The 14,691-nt window shown below is 47.8% G+C and overlaps 1 protein-coding gene across 1 annotated transcript in view; it reads right to left on the bottom strand.

Moving 5' to 3' along the window:
- KAZN (kazrin, periplakin interacting protein) overlaps nucleotides 1–14,691 on the bottom strand; it is a 227,097-nt gene that overhangs the window by 79,919 nt on the left and 132,487 nt on the right. Inside the window, exon 3 of the mRNA XM_058818765.1 lies at nucleotides 14,168–14,348. Within this exon, the coding sequence (XP_058674748.1) occupies nucleotides 14,168–14,348 (181 nt within the window). The remainder of the gene's footprint in view (nucleotides 1–14,167; nucleotides 14,349–14,691) is intronic.

Raw genomic sequence — 14,691 nt, 5'->3', positions numbered from 1 at the left:
GATTCAATCTATAGCAATCTATTGCTATTTATTTATGATTATCGAGTTCTTCCTGCCTCGCTCAGCCCTGAAGATGCTGTCAGGATTCAGAGGAAGAAGCTGACACTGCCCAGACAGAATCCTGTGTTTGAATGGAATTTATGCATCATGGATGAGCTGTATGAATATGCAACAGGCTGTTGCTTTTAAGGGTTAATCCTCTGTTAACATGGGTCCTTTTTTGGGCTTATTTTGCTCAGAAAGAGGTACCTGGACTGTCCATAACTCTTTGTTTTTATTGTCTCATATTGTCCTAATCCAAACTGTCCAAATTTTTATTACTCTAATTGTATTGCTATTTTTATAACCATTTTATTACTATTAAACTTTAAAAATTTTAAAAACAAGTGATTGGTGTTTTTCACACACCTTTGTTTCCACAGGAGCTCTCAGTTATCCACCTTAATTTCCACAGCAGGAGAGCAGGGAAAGGCACAGAGTAGCTGTGCAACAGGTTAAAAGTGCTACCTTTGTACAAATAAGCTTCAAAGAAATGCTGAAGAGCAAAGATTAAAATTCCTGAACAGGTACCACCCTCTGAAAAAACCTGGTCATGCTGTTCTCCATCATAAAAATAAATTTAAAAAAACGAAACCCATAAAACACACGTGTACATTCAAGATTTCATCACAAAGTAGCTGATCCTGCCAGCCATCAGCTACAAGAGGTGAAATAACTACAAGACAAGCCCTGGTTACGCTGTTCTCCATCATAAAAAATAAATTTATAAAAACAAAACCTATAAAATACATGTGCACATTCAAGATTTCATCACAAGATCCTCCCTGCCAGCCATCAGTTACGAGAGGTGAAATGAGTCCCAAAACAAGCCCGGGCTTGCCTGAATAAACAGGCAGGAAGGAAATTGCTGTGTGCAGCTCCCAGCCCAGCAGGATCCTCATCGGGATTCTCTGCTGGCAGCAGCGCTTGTCACACAGACAGACAGACAGACAGACAGACACCGTGCTCGTGCCTGCAGAGTTCAGTGCCTGACCAGCACCCCGTCGTGAGGGTACTTTCAATAACACCCAGAACAACTCTGCTGTGGTAACACCAATCTCCAGCACACCCCTCCTCTCCCCGGGAGCCCAGAGCTGCTGCAGCACACACGGATTCACCCAGAACAATTCTGGGCAAAATTCTGAAAGATTTGGCTGTTTACTACCCCGGACAATCCTCTGGCATCCTCCTTGGCTTACTCTGAGCCTTAGCCACAGCATCTGTGTGTGAAAAATGTGGATTTTATGATTGGCTTTTTGCAAATATTGAAATGAATATTATATGTGTTGTGTCAGAAAGTTATGCTGTGGTAATTTTCTTAAGTAGTGTGTTAAATATAGTTTTAGGTTATAACATAATGTTAAAATAGAAACTATGCAATGTAGGATACTTTTTTTTTAAAGAATGGACGTGCAGCAACATAACAGCCACAGGACACCTGAATCTGTCAGAGAAAGAGAATTTATTGCTCCATTATCAGGAGAAATGAACTTCTTCCTGCCTTGCTCAGCCCTGAAGATGCTGTCAGGATTCAGAGGAAGAAGCTGACACTGCCCAGACAGAATCCTGTGTTTGAATGGAATTTCTGCATCATGGATGAGGTGTATGAATATGCAACAGGCTGTTGCTTTTAAGGGTTAATCCTGTATTAACATGGGTAATTTTTTGGGTTTATGCTGCCCAGAAAGAGGTACCTGGACTGTCTGTAACTCTTTGTTTTTATAGTCTCATATTGTTCTAATCCAAATTGTCCAAAATTATTTTTACTCTAATTATATTGCTATTCTTATACTATTAAACTTTTAAAATTTTAAAAACAAGTGACTGGCATTTTTCACATGTAGTAACTTATGCCTCCTCTTCCCACCATTGTTCCCTGGCAGACTGGAAATAAGAAATAACTTCATGTTGTTATCTATAATCAAAGTTTATTTTCCTTAGAATTTTTTACTCATTTTCAACGATGAAAACTTTTGGGTGTTATTAATTACCCACTTAATCCTACTTTCCTAATGACATGTACACAGATTTCCATAAGATCAGAGCAGCTCTGCTAATCAGGGATAAACCCAGCGTACTAAAGAGGGTTATACTCTTACATTGGTCTTTCCTGTTGTTCTAATTAATGGTATTACCCTCTAAACTGTGCACACACACTTAAAGAAAGTTAAGATAAGCTGAAAAAATGCTGCAAAGCAACCCAAGTATATTTAATAACTTCCTACTTCATTTACTTGAAGCCAACAATATCCATCCCTCCTCTTACTCAAGATACTTGGTTTGGAAAGTGGCTTTGGCCATTGATATAAAAAAGCAAAATGATCTTCAGAGAATCAATTACTTCATTTTTCTGCTTCCCCTCTCCTCACCAGATTGCCACAAGGATATCAACACTCATTTGCTGATTCAAGTCCAGGAAAGATGAAAAACATCTCTGCAGAATAAGCTTGTACTTACATCGGCAGAAACAACCAAAAAAGAATTAGCAAATGAGAGCTACCTCACAAAAAACTGCAGTTCAGCAAAATATCCCTCAATTTGGAGTCCTTATGCACAGCTGCAACTAAAAGGAACCGGAATAAATCACAGCAAGTCTTCAAGGCCTGGATAATTTTCTTCCTTTGAGAGAATCCAGAAGTTCAGCTGCTCCCAGCTCAGAACATGTTGGAAGATCCCACACCAGCAGCTTTGAAAGTATCTGGGTGACTTCCAGCACTCAGCTGAAGTGACTCTGGGCAGGTTCTTGCAGCAGGAATCCCAACCCAAAACCCAAAGCCAAATTTGTGTCTTGACAAGGGACACGACCCACTGCAGCAAAAATCTGGCTCCTCACACCAAATTCTCTTAATCCTAACCCTGAGCCCCTCCTGGTGTAAAGGTAGTACCACAGAGTGGAAATAACTCTTCAGAATTATAGGAACCTTGGCAGCAGCACCAAGTCCCACATGCCCAAGAACCAGGTGTATCAGCAGGTTGATACACCCGGAGGATCCAACACCAGCAGCTTTGAAAGCATCTGGGTGACTTCCAGAGCCCAGCTGAGGTGACTCTGGGCAGGTTCTTGCAGCAGGAATCCCAACCCAAAACCCAAAGCCAAATTTGTGTCTTGACAAGGGACACGACCCACTGCAGCAAAAATCTGGTTCCTCACACCAAATTCCCTTAATCCTAACCCTGAGCCACCTCCTGGTGTAAAGGTGGTACCAAAGGGTGGAAACAACCCTTCAGAATTAGAGAAACCTTGGCAGCAGCACCAAGTCCCACATGTCTAAGAACAAGGTGTATCAGGAGGTTGATAAGGGCTCTAAAATAGGCACAGCCCTGCAAATTTACATCTCAAGGGTGTAAATACTGCTTTTACTGCTCCCAAGGCTACCCTTAAAGGGTCTCACCATGAAGGATTGACTTGATTTCTCCCTGCACAATATTCCAATCCACTGGGAAATGTCTGTGCAGAGCCAGGTTTGACTGAACATGGTGATGAGGTCAAAGGGACCTGTGCTGCCATCCCAGTATGGACAGGCTGTCACTGACGGCCCAGCCAGCTCTGCTCCTGGGCATTATCTGCATTGTTCATCTGCCAGCAAGCACAGTTAATGCTTATCTGAATATGGGGTTTTAATCCTGCAAAGTGGTCCTTACCACGGCATTGTCATGCTGATTAACAGGTAGAGCTCTCAAGGCTTTTTTATTCATGTTTCCCGAACCAAAATAAAACAAATATAATTGTAATCATACATCCAGATTCTGCATCCTCTTTCCAGGACCTACAGTCACCCAAGCAGAGGAAACACTTCAGTCCACAAACCACAACAGCATAAAAAAACCCAGCCCAAGATAATTCAGCTCCATTTAAATGGAAAAAAAAAAATCTTCAAGGAACCTACAAGGTATTCAAACCTCTTTAGTAAAGTGCTTTCCATTAATCCTGCCACACGTGAAATGCTGAATCAAAGATGTTCAGTAAATGTGCCTGTCAGAGGAATTACACCCAAAATCAAACTGCTCCCTAATGAGTGCACTCAGGAATGACAGCGATAAGCAGGGCACAGGAGATGTGTTAAATTACATCATTTACCCAAATCTCCTGGAAATGATGCATGTCCAAGGAGGAGAGGCACATAAAAAGGACCTCTGCAAAGGTGGCAAAATGCAAAGTGCTTCCTTTGAAAAGCAACAGCAGATTGTTGTCAGTGCCACCCTTGGAGCACCTGGGGCAGCTGCCTGGGGGCACTGCAGACCTTCCACAGCTCCAGCAGGGCTCAAACAACTTGTGAGCACTTCTGGGAGCGTGAGCGAGTCCCAGAGCTGGAGCCAAGCCAGGCAATGACAAGGGCATGAGAACATGGGCGAGCAGGGCAAGGTGGCAGCTCCTCAGCCCTGTTCCAGCACGCCCTGCTCACCCTGGTGCCTCCCTTTGATGCACTCAGCAGCTCCTGAACGGGGCAGAGAGGGCTGGGGACATCCCACGAGGGGACCCTTGTGGTGACAATCCACCCAGCTCCTCTGTTCCCAGTTCTGCCTCACCCACCCAAAGCATCCACGCACAGCAGCATTGCAGGAATCCATCCTGAAGCCAACACAACTGCCTAGCCACTTTCTAGTTAATAAATCTCACAAAGTTTCTGCTTATATTGCAATGTGCTGCCCCAAACCAGAAGTTTTTGATGTTAAATACAGCTTTTTCACTAAATATGTGGCCTTTCTGTGGTTTCACTATGAGGTTTTTTCAAAGCTCCCCTCACAGGAGCTGCACAGCTTTGGCCTCACCACCTCCCTCACCACCTCCCTCTGCTTTTCATGGAAATTTAAGAACCCCATTAATCAGCCCTTTCACCCTGAGCTGTCAGTTCTGGACCTCTCTTGACCACGAAACGAGATCATGCAGGAAACTGAAGCTCATTTGAGCAAACCCTGTGTGGCTTTAAACAAGCTCCCTTCCCAAGGATGACAAAAAGGATCTTTGCAGATTCAATTACACAATGCAAATGTGGTGGGGAGCACACCTGAAATGGTTCCTCTGCTCCTGCCTGAGCCATCACTTCAGCAGGGAAAAAAAAAACAGATTTGGGCAAAGCCATTTAGCAGCTCTGGATGTACTAGAAGGGATATAAAAGGTCAAGGAATTAATGTTAAGAATCTGTGGTGGATAAAACAACAGGTTCTGCTGGAGCAGATAATGCAATAATTGATGAACATAAAAGCAAATAATTGGGTGCATTTAAGGCTAGAACAAACAATGATGAACACAGAGAGAGAGAGAGAATATTTTACCATCCAGAATCTGTTTTCTCAATGTGCTGCTGTTATAGCAAATCACACAAATACTTTGTTCAGCTCCAAGGGAGAATCAAAATCCCAACAAGAAGCTCTGAACCGGGCTCTGCTCATCCTCACACCCTTGCTGAGGAGAAGGACAGGGCTCCAGGATGGGAACAGATCCCTCAAGGTCTCCTCCAGCATCACTGCTGTGCCCTCCTGCCTCCCACATCACAGGGCAGCTGCACTTGGAGATTTTCCTACTGAAAATCTCAGTATGGTCCACTAAAACCTAAACCAGCAGACCTCCAGCTTTCTTCTAACGTGTTACTCTTCCCCTTCTGCAGATTAAGGGAATGTCTAGACCATCTAAATCTTTAGCATCAAAAGTTCCTCAAATCTATTCCTCAAATCAATTTGCTTTGCTTTCCACCCCTAATAGAGCAAATCTCCCTGGAAAACAGACAAACACTTCCTGTGCTTGTGTGCCTGCAGCAAATTTCGACCCACAACTGTATCTTACAACACTTGGAAATACCCTGAAAAAAAAATACCATTTTATGATGGGAGGGCAGAAACCACTCAAACCAAAAAGCAGAATCTTACAAATAGCTTTTAACTCAGCCTTTAAGTTTATGAGATACTCTTGTGCACACCTGAAAAAGCAGACAAGGCCAAAGCTAAGCATTTTGGGATATTCTGCTGTTAAAAGAAAGCAAGGAAGCTGATTTTGGGGGATTGGCCATGGCATGGCTGCTGCCCAGGCCCAGCTCTGGGTCCCCACTGAGCTGATGATGACCAGCAGGGATCCTGTGCTGCTCTTCCCAGTGGATTTCCAAGGAGGATGTGCACAGTTTAGTTAAAAGCAACAGGCTGGAGCAGTGTGGGTGCTGTGCCAGCCTTCATCCTCCATCATCTCCATCATGTGCTCTCTCCCTCACCACTGGAAAACTCCCCAGCTGTCCAGGGACTGAGGGAGCAGTCAGCAAGTTCATGTTCTGGCTGAAATTAAACAGCAATGAGAGTCCACTTCTGCAAACAGCATGATTTGATAAGAATTAAAAGGCAGAGGAAACTCAAAAGGTTCAAGTTTCAGGTTCTCAGTTTCAAACACAGGCAATGGCCTCAATCTGCTGGAGCAGAGGAACAAGCTCTGTTTCACCTTTCCTGCAAAATCCATTTCCCAGCCATGTCAGCTCTCATGGTTTCATTGCTGCTGCAAAAAAGAGTCAGAGCAAAACCTGCAGACAGGCATCAGGACATCATTGTACTCCCTTATTCTCTTTACATCCCACAAATTCACACCAAACAACAATTTCCCCACCTCCAATAGATGCTGCTTTCTAATTTAACTCCCCACTGAGGGAGGACACACTTTCTATGAAAAAGGTGGTGATGGAAAGGTTTGGGATTCTCCCCCAGGTGCCACCCAGCAAAGTGAGACAACAAAGAGGAGAAGGCACAGGACAGCAGCAGGAAAGGCTGTGACATATCAGCTCCCTGTCAGATAAACCCAAAGGCTCAGTTCCCAATACAGCCTCTAAAATCTGTGAAATCTTAATTTAGAGGAAGAAGTGGCATGAAAAGACGTGAGCCAGAATGACTCTGTAAGGACCAAAAATGATAAGAAATGGATTTATGGATGCCCTCAGAAGACATGCTCCTTCCAGAAAAAACATTTGCAGAGGCAGCAAGGGATGAGGATGATTCTCCAAGACAAGATAAGCCCAGAGCTGGACCACATGATAGCAGAGCATCACTCAGTCCCTCTTCCTTCTTCAATGATAAGGCTGATCCTCCCCAAAACTGCTGAGTTTCAGCCCACAGAAGATCCAGGATCCCACCACACTCCCCTTCAGCTTTCTGTAGGCACTTCTGCTCCTTTCCCACTCTCCAAGTGATCTGAAAGCAAATTCCAGCCTCATATACTTAAAATCTGTGCCTGACCACATATCTGAGAAGCAACAGCAAAAGAGCTTTTCCCATTTCTCTGTGCAAACCCAGCCCTGCCCACTGCAGCTCTCCCACCAAGCAAGTGTCAGAAATCCTCCTGACAAAAACCCATTTCTCACTAATTGCTCTGTGCAAAAACATTTCTCTGCTGCAGCTCCTCTCCTGCACTCCAAGGCAGAGAGGGCTTTGCAGTTCAGCAATTTTCAGACACAGACACATCACTTTATCAAGCCCAGCTGAAAACCAGAAACCTGACCCCAAAAGCCACCCACACTGAGTCTGGGTGGGAAACAGCAGCCAGACTCACCTGTGGGCAGCTCTGTCCCCATCCCAGAGCTCCTTGCAGGGATCTGAGCAAGGAGAGCACTAATAAGATTAGGGAATCAGTAATTTATCAGATTATGGAAGCTAGAGCTGGGCTGAGGGGGATAGGATACCCCTGGGAGCCAGTGTCAGGCTCAATCATGGCCAATAGCACTGCAGAGCTGTTCTGCAGGGATGGATTTTCCTCCTGGAGAGCCTCTGCTGCCTCAGCTCCTCTCAGATCTCAACCCATTCCCAACATTCATCCTCAGCCTCTTGCTCTGGAGACCCTCACCATGACATCCCCAAACCTCCAATTATCATTGGGTGCAGAAGGAAAACCTCAGGAAGAGATTTTCTTCACCTTTGCAACTCCTGCAAACTGGCTACAGAAAATGCTTCAAAGCTTTCAAAAACATTTATTCCATTTCCATATTCTGGTGGGACTGCTTCTTTTTCCTTAAAAAAAGCTCAACCCATTCTGCAGACAAACTGACTACAGAAAAGGCTTCAACGCTTTCAAAAGCATTTATTCCACTTCCATATTCTGCTGGGACTGCTTCTTTTTCCTTTAAAAAAAGCTAAACCCATCCCACCTCCTGCTACCACAGGACACATTTTCCAAATACCAAAATAATCAAGCTGGAGGTGCCACAAAATCCATCTCAATATCCAAAAACATCCCCCCATAAAGGCTCAAGTAAAACAGCACAGAAATGAAAAACAGGAAGGGATTGCAAAGCAACAAGAAGCAACCCCCTGAGCCTTCAGCATCCCAAGGGTGAGGATGCAGACTGAAAAATGTGACTGATTCCCTGGGGTTTTCTGTGTAGCTGCTGCCCTGTGTTATGAGCACAGAGTTCTGCAGATGCTGTGTCAGGAGCAGAGCACTGATCTCACGCTTTGCTGGCATGAGAAATCCTGAGGATTGAATTTTAACAAGGTGGAGGCTGAAGTTTTGCTCTGCATCATGCTAGTGCTCACTGCCTGGTGTACAGTGAGGTACCTGAAGCACAGAGAGGAGAAGGCAACACTCAAGGAAAGGTGTTTGCACCCCAAGGCTGGGCCAGGAGCTCCTGCTCAAGGCTGCAAAGCCTCTTTTGGCATCTCAGAGAATTCCATATTCAGCCCCAGGGACAGAGAACACCAAGTCCGCTGATTTATCTGGAGGAAAGAGAATAAGTAACAAGAGGACAGACTGTCCTCTTGGATGACACCCAGCCCCACCAGTGAATATCTGAGTGCCTGAACACAACCAAAAAAATCATATCTAATCCTCCCCAATTTAAGACTGAGACTTATTCCTATGTCCCTCTGCCCACCTGCAAATCTAACACCATTTTCATGGTTATATTTCAAACTGGTGAGTCAAAAGCCCTTGATTAAGTCCTCCTTCAACTTCAGCTAATTTGAGCTTACTCATCCTTAGAAGCTTCATTTTAACTCTCCTGGACAAAGCCTAAAGCAATGAGAATCTAAATATTATGTTAACCATGCCAGATGAGGCTTTTGAATAGGAAAGCTGCAAAAAAGATACTTAAATGAACATCTTCAAAGCCTAAGATACAGCAAGGACCTGGTGTGTTATCAGCAGGCAGTTCCCTGTGTCCAAAGCAGCCATGGGAACATTGCTAAGCACAGATTTATTTCCCAGAACAAGCAATTGTTTTAGAGCACGAAACAAGTTGCTCCCTGAACTACGCAGGACAAAGGGAAACAAAGTTGGAAATTATTAGAAAGAGTAATAGTACAGCAAGACCTTGATCTGCTGATAAGCATGGTACAAAAATGCTCCCAATGCCCAACTGGGCAGCAGCATCCAAATTCCTCAGGCTTCTTTACAGTATCAGCTCTCCAGCTCTGGAAGAACAAATAGCAGGGAAGATTTCTGAAGAGATGAAAATGGTACATTTTCAACAGCCAGAGATGATTACTCACAAAACAGCAACAGCACAGAGGTAACTGATTGCCTCCCGGGCAAAAGTCAAAGTCCTTGTATTGTAGCTATGAAAGGATACTGAGATCAAGGAGAAAAAGAAAAAAACTATTTTAGGCTGTCATGAGCAGAAAGGTCCTCCTAGCCCCTTGGCATCACCACATCCCAAGATACAACTGAGATCTTTCTTCTGCTGCACATGCTGAGATACCAGCACAGCAAAGAGCAACTCTATTTATTGCAGGAGCAGGGTGCAGCTCCTGCCCCAGCCCCAGCTGGATTTTGGCAGCATCCATGGCAAACCCCACCAATCCTCACCACCACAGGCCACGAGACAGAGATCACAGTGTGCCAGCACCGCTCTGAAATCAGCAATGAGATAAACCAAACGCTGAGTGAGGTGTTATTAACAACACTCAGCCATTGATTGCGTGTTACATCTTCAAGCACTTTACCAACATTAATTAATTAAGGTGTTTTCCATTTAATGTGGGAAGGAGACTAAAGCAAAAACACGAGGCTGAATGGACCAAACACCTGATGCAGCATGGCAAGGCATCACCAGACTTCAGCTTTCCACACAGATACTACTCTAAACCAAACTGCTGAAAATACAGGTGAATTTATAGGTTGGATATTAAGAAAAAGTTTTTTACAGAAAGGTGATAAAGTTCTGGAATGGCTGCCCAGGGAGGTGGTGGAGTCACCATCAAAACAAAGCCTGGATGTGGCACACTGGGTGCCAGGGTTGAGTTGAGGTGTTGGGGCTGAGTTGGACTCAGTGGTCTTGAAGATCTCTTCCAACCTGGTGATTCTGAGAATTTGGGGGATTTCTGGGAATTTGGGGGAATTTGGGGAATTTCCAGGAACCAGGGATGGTGAAGTCACCATCCCTGGATGTGGTACTGGGTGCCAGGGTTTAGTTGAGATGTTTGGGCTGGGTTGGACTCAATCATCTTGAAGGTCTCTTCCAACCCTGTGATTCTGTAGGTTCTGAAGCCAAAAGCCCAGAGGTGCAGCAGCATGGACAGGGCTCCCACTCAGCATGGACCCTCCACAATGCTCTGCTGCATCCCCCTCTCATTGCCAGCATCCCACCCAGAGCACTGGGCACATCTCTGCTCACAATCAATTCAAGCAGTACAAATTCAAGCAGGGATTCCAACACGAGGTGCTGACACACAGCTGCAGAGATGTTACCCGTGCTGCCTGTAATTGCTGTGCTAAAAGCTGGGGACATGAAGTATTGATTTCCACCCTGATCTGCATCCAAGTTTAGACAGAGGCTGCAGCCAAAATACTGCTCCCAGCTAACTCACTGGTTAAAGGAGATTGTCAGGGCTGAGAGGTTTGAATGATTAACACTCAGGCTAAGGACTGTAACAACGGACAAGTTCCATTCCTGCCTACCGACGCACACCCACCGTCCTGCTCCCCCTCTTTGCAGAATTCTTTCAGTTTTGATTAAAATTACAGAAAAGAGGCCCTCAAAACTTACCTTGCCATGGCAAAAGCAGCACATTGTAGCAGGAAAAAAGTCTCAGAGTGCACAAAAGGGGCAGAGTTATTACCCCCAGCTGTCTCAAGCTGCACCATAATTACACAAATAACACATCTGACATACTCAGTATTAATTACTGACTGAGCGTGGCACAGAGACACAACCTTACCTCCTTCCATACAGCTTGGGACTGACCTGGAGCAGCTGCCTGCAGCACTGAGATCGTGAGCTCTGCCCACCACACAGAAGGAATTCTCCCCTGTCAGGGTACCCAGAGAAGCTGTGGCTGCCTCATGACCCCTGGAAGTGTCCAAGGCCAGGCTGGATGGGGACTGGAGCACCCTGGGATGGTGGAAGATGTCCCTGCCTGTGGCAGAGGGTTGGAACTGGATGATCTTTAAAGTCTCTTCCAAGCCAAACCATTCTGGGACTCTATAAGCAAAGGGACCTGATGATTCCACCACAGGCTTTTCCTCCTGGACCAAAGCAGACCCCAGCACGCACCCACCTGCCACTGAGCACCACCAGCACACCCCAAATCTGCACTTGCAGGCTGCCACCCTATTCCCCATCCTCCTGCCACCCTATTCCCCATCCTCCTGCCTGCCTTTAATGCATTTGCATAAATCAAACAGCTTGGCAGCCCTCCTACTTAGGAGACACACAACAGCAGAGCTATTCAGAGATTCTTGTTTTCACCCCATCCTTCTGAACGTCGTCTCAAAATCCTTGAGGAAAAGCATATGGCTCACTATAGATATCTTGGGCCTGTCTACACAAACACAGAGTGATGTAGGAGAGCATTTATGGCAGCATATAAACAATAGTACCAAACTTAGGGAGGAAACACAAAGCAGAGTGAATCTCCTCGGTGGGTTTTGCAGAGATCAAGTACTCTGCCCCTTTTCCTTCCGAAGCATGACAGACAAAACACTCTTTAGATACAATTTCACACTGAACTGATTGACTTCTGTTACAACACCAGTGGCACAGGGCTGGATACATCACAGAGTTAATAACAGCTTATTAAATTCATGGGGAAAGACAAAGACTCATTGACAGCCACGAGGCCACGGAGTCACACCTTGCTGTGGCAGCGTCCCTTCTCCTCACTCCGAGTCATCAGTGTGCCGAGCCAAATTTCTCAGCTTAAACAGGGGGAAGATGGAGCAAACCCTCCAGCAGCTCCAGCTGCAGGTGCCACTGTCACATCCAGCTCCTCCAGGGCCACTCTTCCCCCTCTCCCCATCACAGGGACCCCACAGCTCCAAAGCAGGTGTAATCAGAGTTATAAGCACAAATACGCAGGCTTTGGGGAACTGAGCACATTTCTTTGGCACCTTTACAGGGCACCAACTGTTTTCCAGCATGCTGATAGTAAAGGAACACAAAGAGGAGGTTTTTTTCATCACTCAACAGATTAGAAAACCTCTGAGGAAAACAAAAAGAGTCCTAACCTCAGAGAACACACCCCCCTGTCCCCTGCCAGGACTCGCTGCAGAAACGTGAATCCCCCCAGAAGTGTCCTGGAGAGGAAACGAAAGCAAACACTGAACACACACAGAAATCAGCGTGAGCACGAGCAGCTGAAGGGCTTTACCTGCTTTCCTGGCTGCAAGCCTGCATTTCCACATGCATGCCCTGTACATCGTGTCACCATCTGCATTCCTGATGCCCCAGCTCCGCAGGGGAGGATGGAGGCTGGCATCATCTCCTTCTGCCCTTTCAGCAGATTTTCATAAAAGCAAAAGAGCCCTCAGTAGCCTGGCTGTGGTGTACGGCAGAGGGTGGCTGAGATTATCCCAGCCTCTGCACAGCATTTCAGAAAATCCCTGGCCACACAGGTAACTTCACTTCCTACATCCCCACAGCCACCGGGAATCTCAGCTGTGTCAGTGGAATTCACACCCCACACCCCCACTACCAAAACAGTGAAACACAAGCTGGATGGAATAAAACCACTAATTAATCCCTCTAAATCAGTTTGCCACCACCAACAACACACCGGCAACGCAATCCAATCAGTTCCAGCCATGGCAGGGGGGTTGAAACAAGATGATCTTTATGATCCTTTACAACCCAAAGTGTTCTATGATTCTGTAATTCCATGATTACATCCTGCCGGCAGCAGCTATGCCCCGCCAAACGCTAAGCTAGCCTTGAAGAGCTTCACCAAAACGCAACTGTTATTTAAAATAGCGCCGAACCACCCTACCAAGGGATACAGTAAATAAGTAACGAGTAAATAACAGCTACTGACGTTTTTATCACACAGGTGTAAATTCAGTTATCGGGAAAGGGGAGGGCTCGCACTATTTTTGTTCTGACATCAAGGCTGCTCGGGGTAAACTGTCATGCAAGCCTGTAATTATTGGGGAAATTTAAACCTTAAAACACAAAAGCATTCAAATAAAAACGTATCAGCGATGGCAACATACTCTGATTAACAGGAAACTGAATTTCAGCCTGGCGAGAACACCACGAGTACTACAGGAGCGATTCGGGCTCAATTCCTTAAGCACCACACAAAGTCTCTTCCCGCTCCCCCTGCACCCCGCTTTCCGGAGACAACTTTGCAGGGATGCGGGGGGCACGGCGGGGTGTGCCTGGCACAGGGGGTGTCCGAGCCTGCCCCCAGCCGTGCTGGGGGTGCCGGGGCTCGGGGTGGGCTCCATGGGCGGACCGAGCCCCGGGCCGGTTCGAGCCCCGCAGCCCGGTTCAAGCTCGAAGCCGGTCCGAGCCCCGCAGCCGGTCCGAACCCCGGGCCAGTCCAAGCCCCGGGGCCGGAGCGCGGATCGTGGATCGCGGATCGCGGCGGTAACATGGCTGCTTTCCTACCGAATTACGAAACCGGCTGAGGGCGCGGGATTACCGGGGAGAGCCGGCCGGGGGGAACCTCGGGGCGGGGTGCGGCGAGGGGATGGGAACAGAGGGGGCGGCGATGCTGGCGGAGGATGCGGGGGGCTGTGAGCATTTGGGGCGGGGGTCCCTCCTCATGCCGGGGCTGCCGGAGCCCAGCGCGGCAGGGACGGACCCTGCTCCGAACCCGCAACGGGACGCGCCGGGCACCCCCAAAAATAAACAATGGACAATAACAGCGAGCGGAGGCGGCGGCCGGGAGGGTCCCCCCGTGGCTGCCCGCAGCCCCCTCGCCCCCTGCCCGCGGCGGGACCCACCTTGAGCGCCGTGCGGGCCGTGCTCCATGGCCGGGTCGCTGCTGCCCAGCTCGGCCAGGCGCCGGCCGGTGGCCGCCAGCTCGGCGCGCAGCGCCGTCACCTCCTGGCCCGCCGCCTGCAGCGCCCCGTCGATGCGCAGCGCCAGCTGCTTGTTGTCGTCCATCATGTGCAGGATTTTGGCCTGGGGGGAGGGAGGAAGAAGAGGAGGGGAGAGAGAGAGAGAGAGAGAGAGGTGAGAGAGGGAGCGGCGGGGGGGCGGGCAGGGGGCTGTGCTGGGCTGGGCTGGGCTGGGCTGGGCTGGGCAGGGGGGCAGGGGCGGCCGGAGGGGAGCAGCGAGAGGGGAGTGGGCGGCGCGAGGGGGCGGCGCCAGGGGAGGGGGCTGGGAGGGTGCGAGGGGGGCTCGGCCGGGGGGACAAAGGGGAGGGGGCTCCGTGCCGGGGGAGGGGGATCCCAGAGGGGAAGGGGAGAGGGATCTGTGCGAGGGGGTGCAAAGGGAGACGGCTTTGCGAAGGGGGACAAAGGAA

This window comes from Ammospiza caudacuta, chromosome 22 (genome assembly GCF_027887145.1).
Source record: "Ammospiza caudacuta isolate bAmmCau1 chromosome 22, bAmmCau1.pri, whole genome shotgun sequence".
NCBI lineage: Eukaryota > Metazoa > Chordata > Aves > Passeriformes > Passerellidae > Ammospiza > Ammospiza caudacuta.
This window is presented reverse-complemented; position numbering and strand designations above follow the sequence as displayed.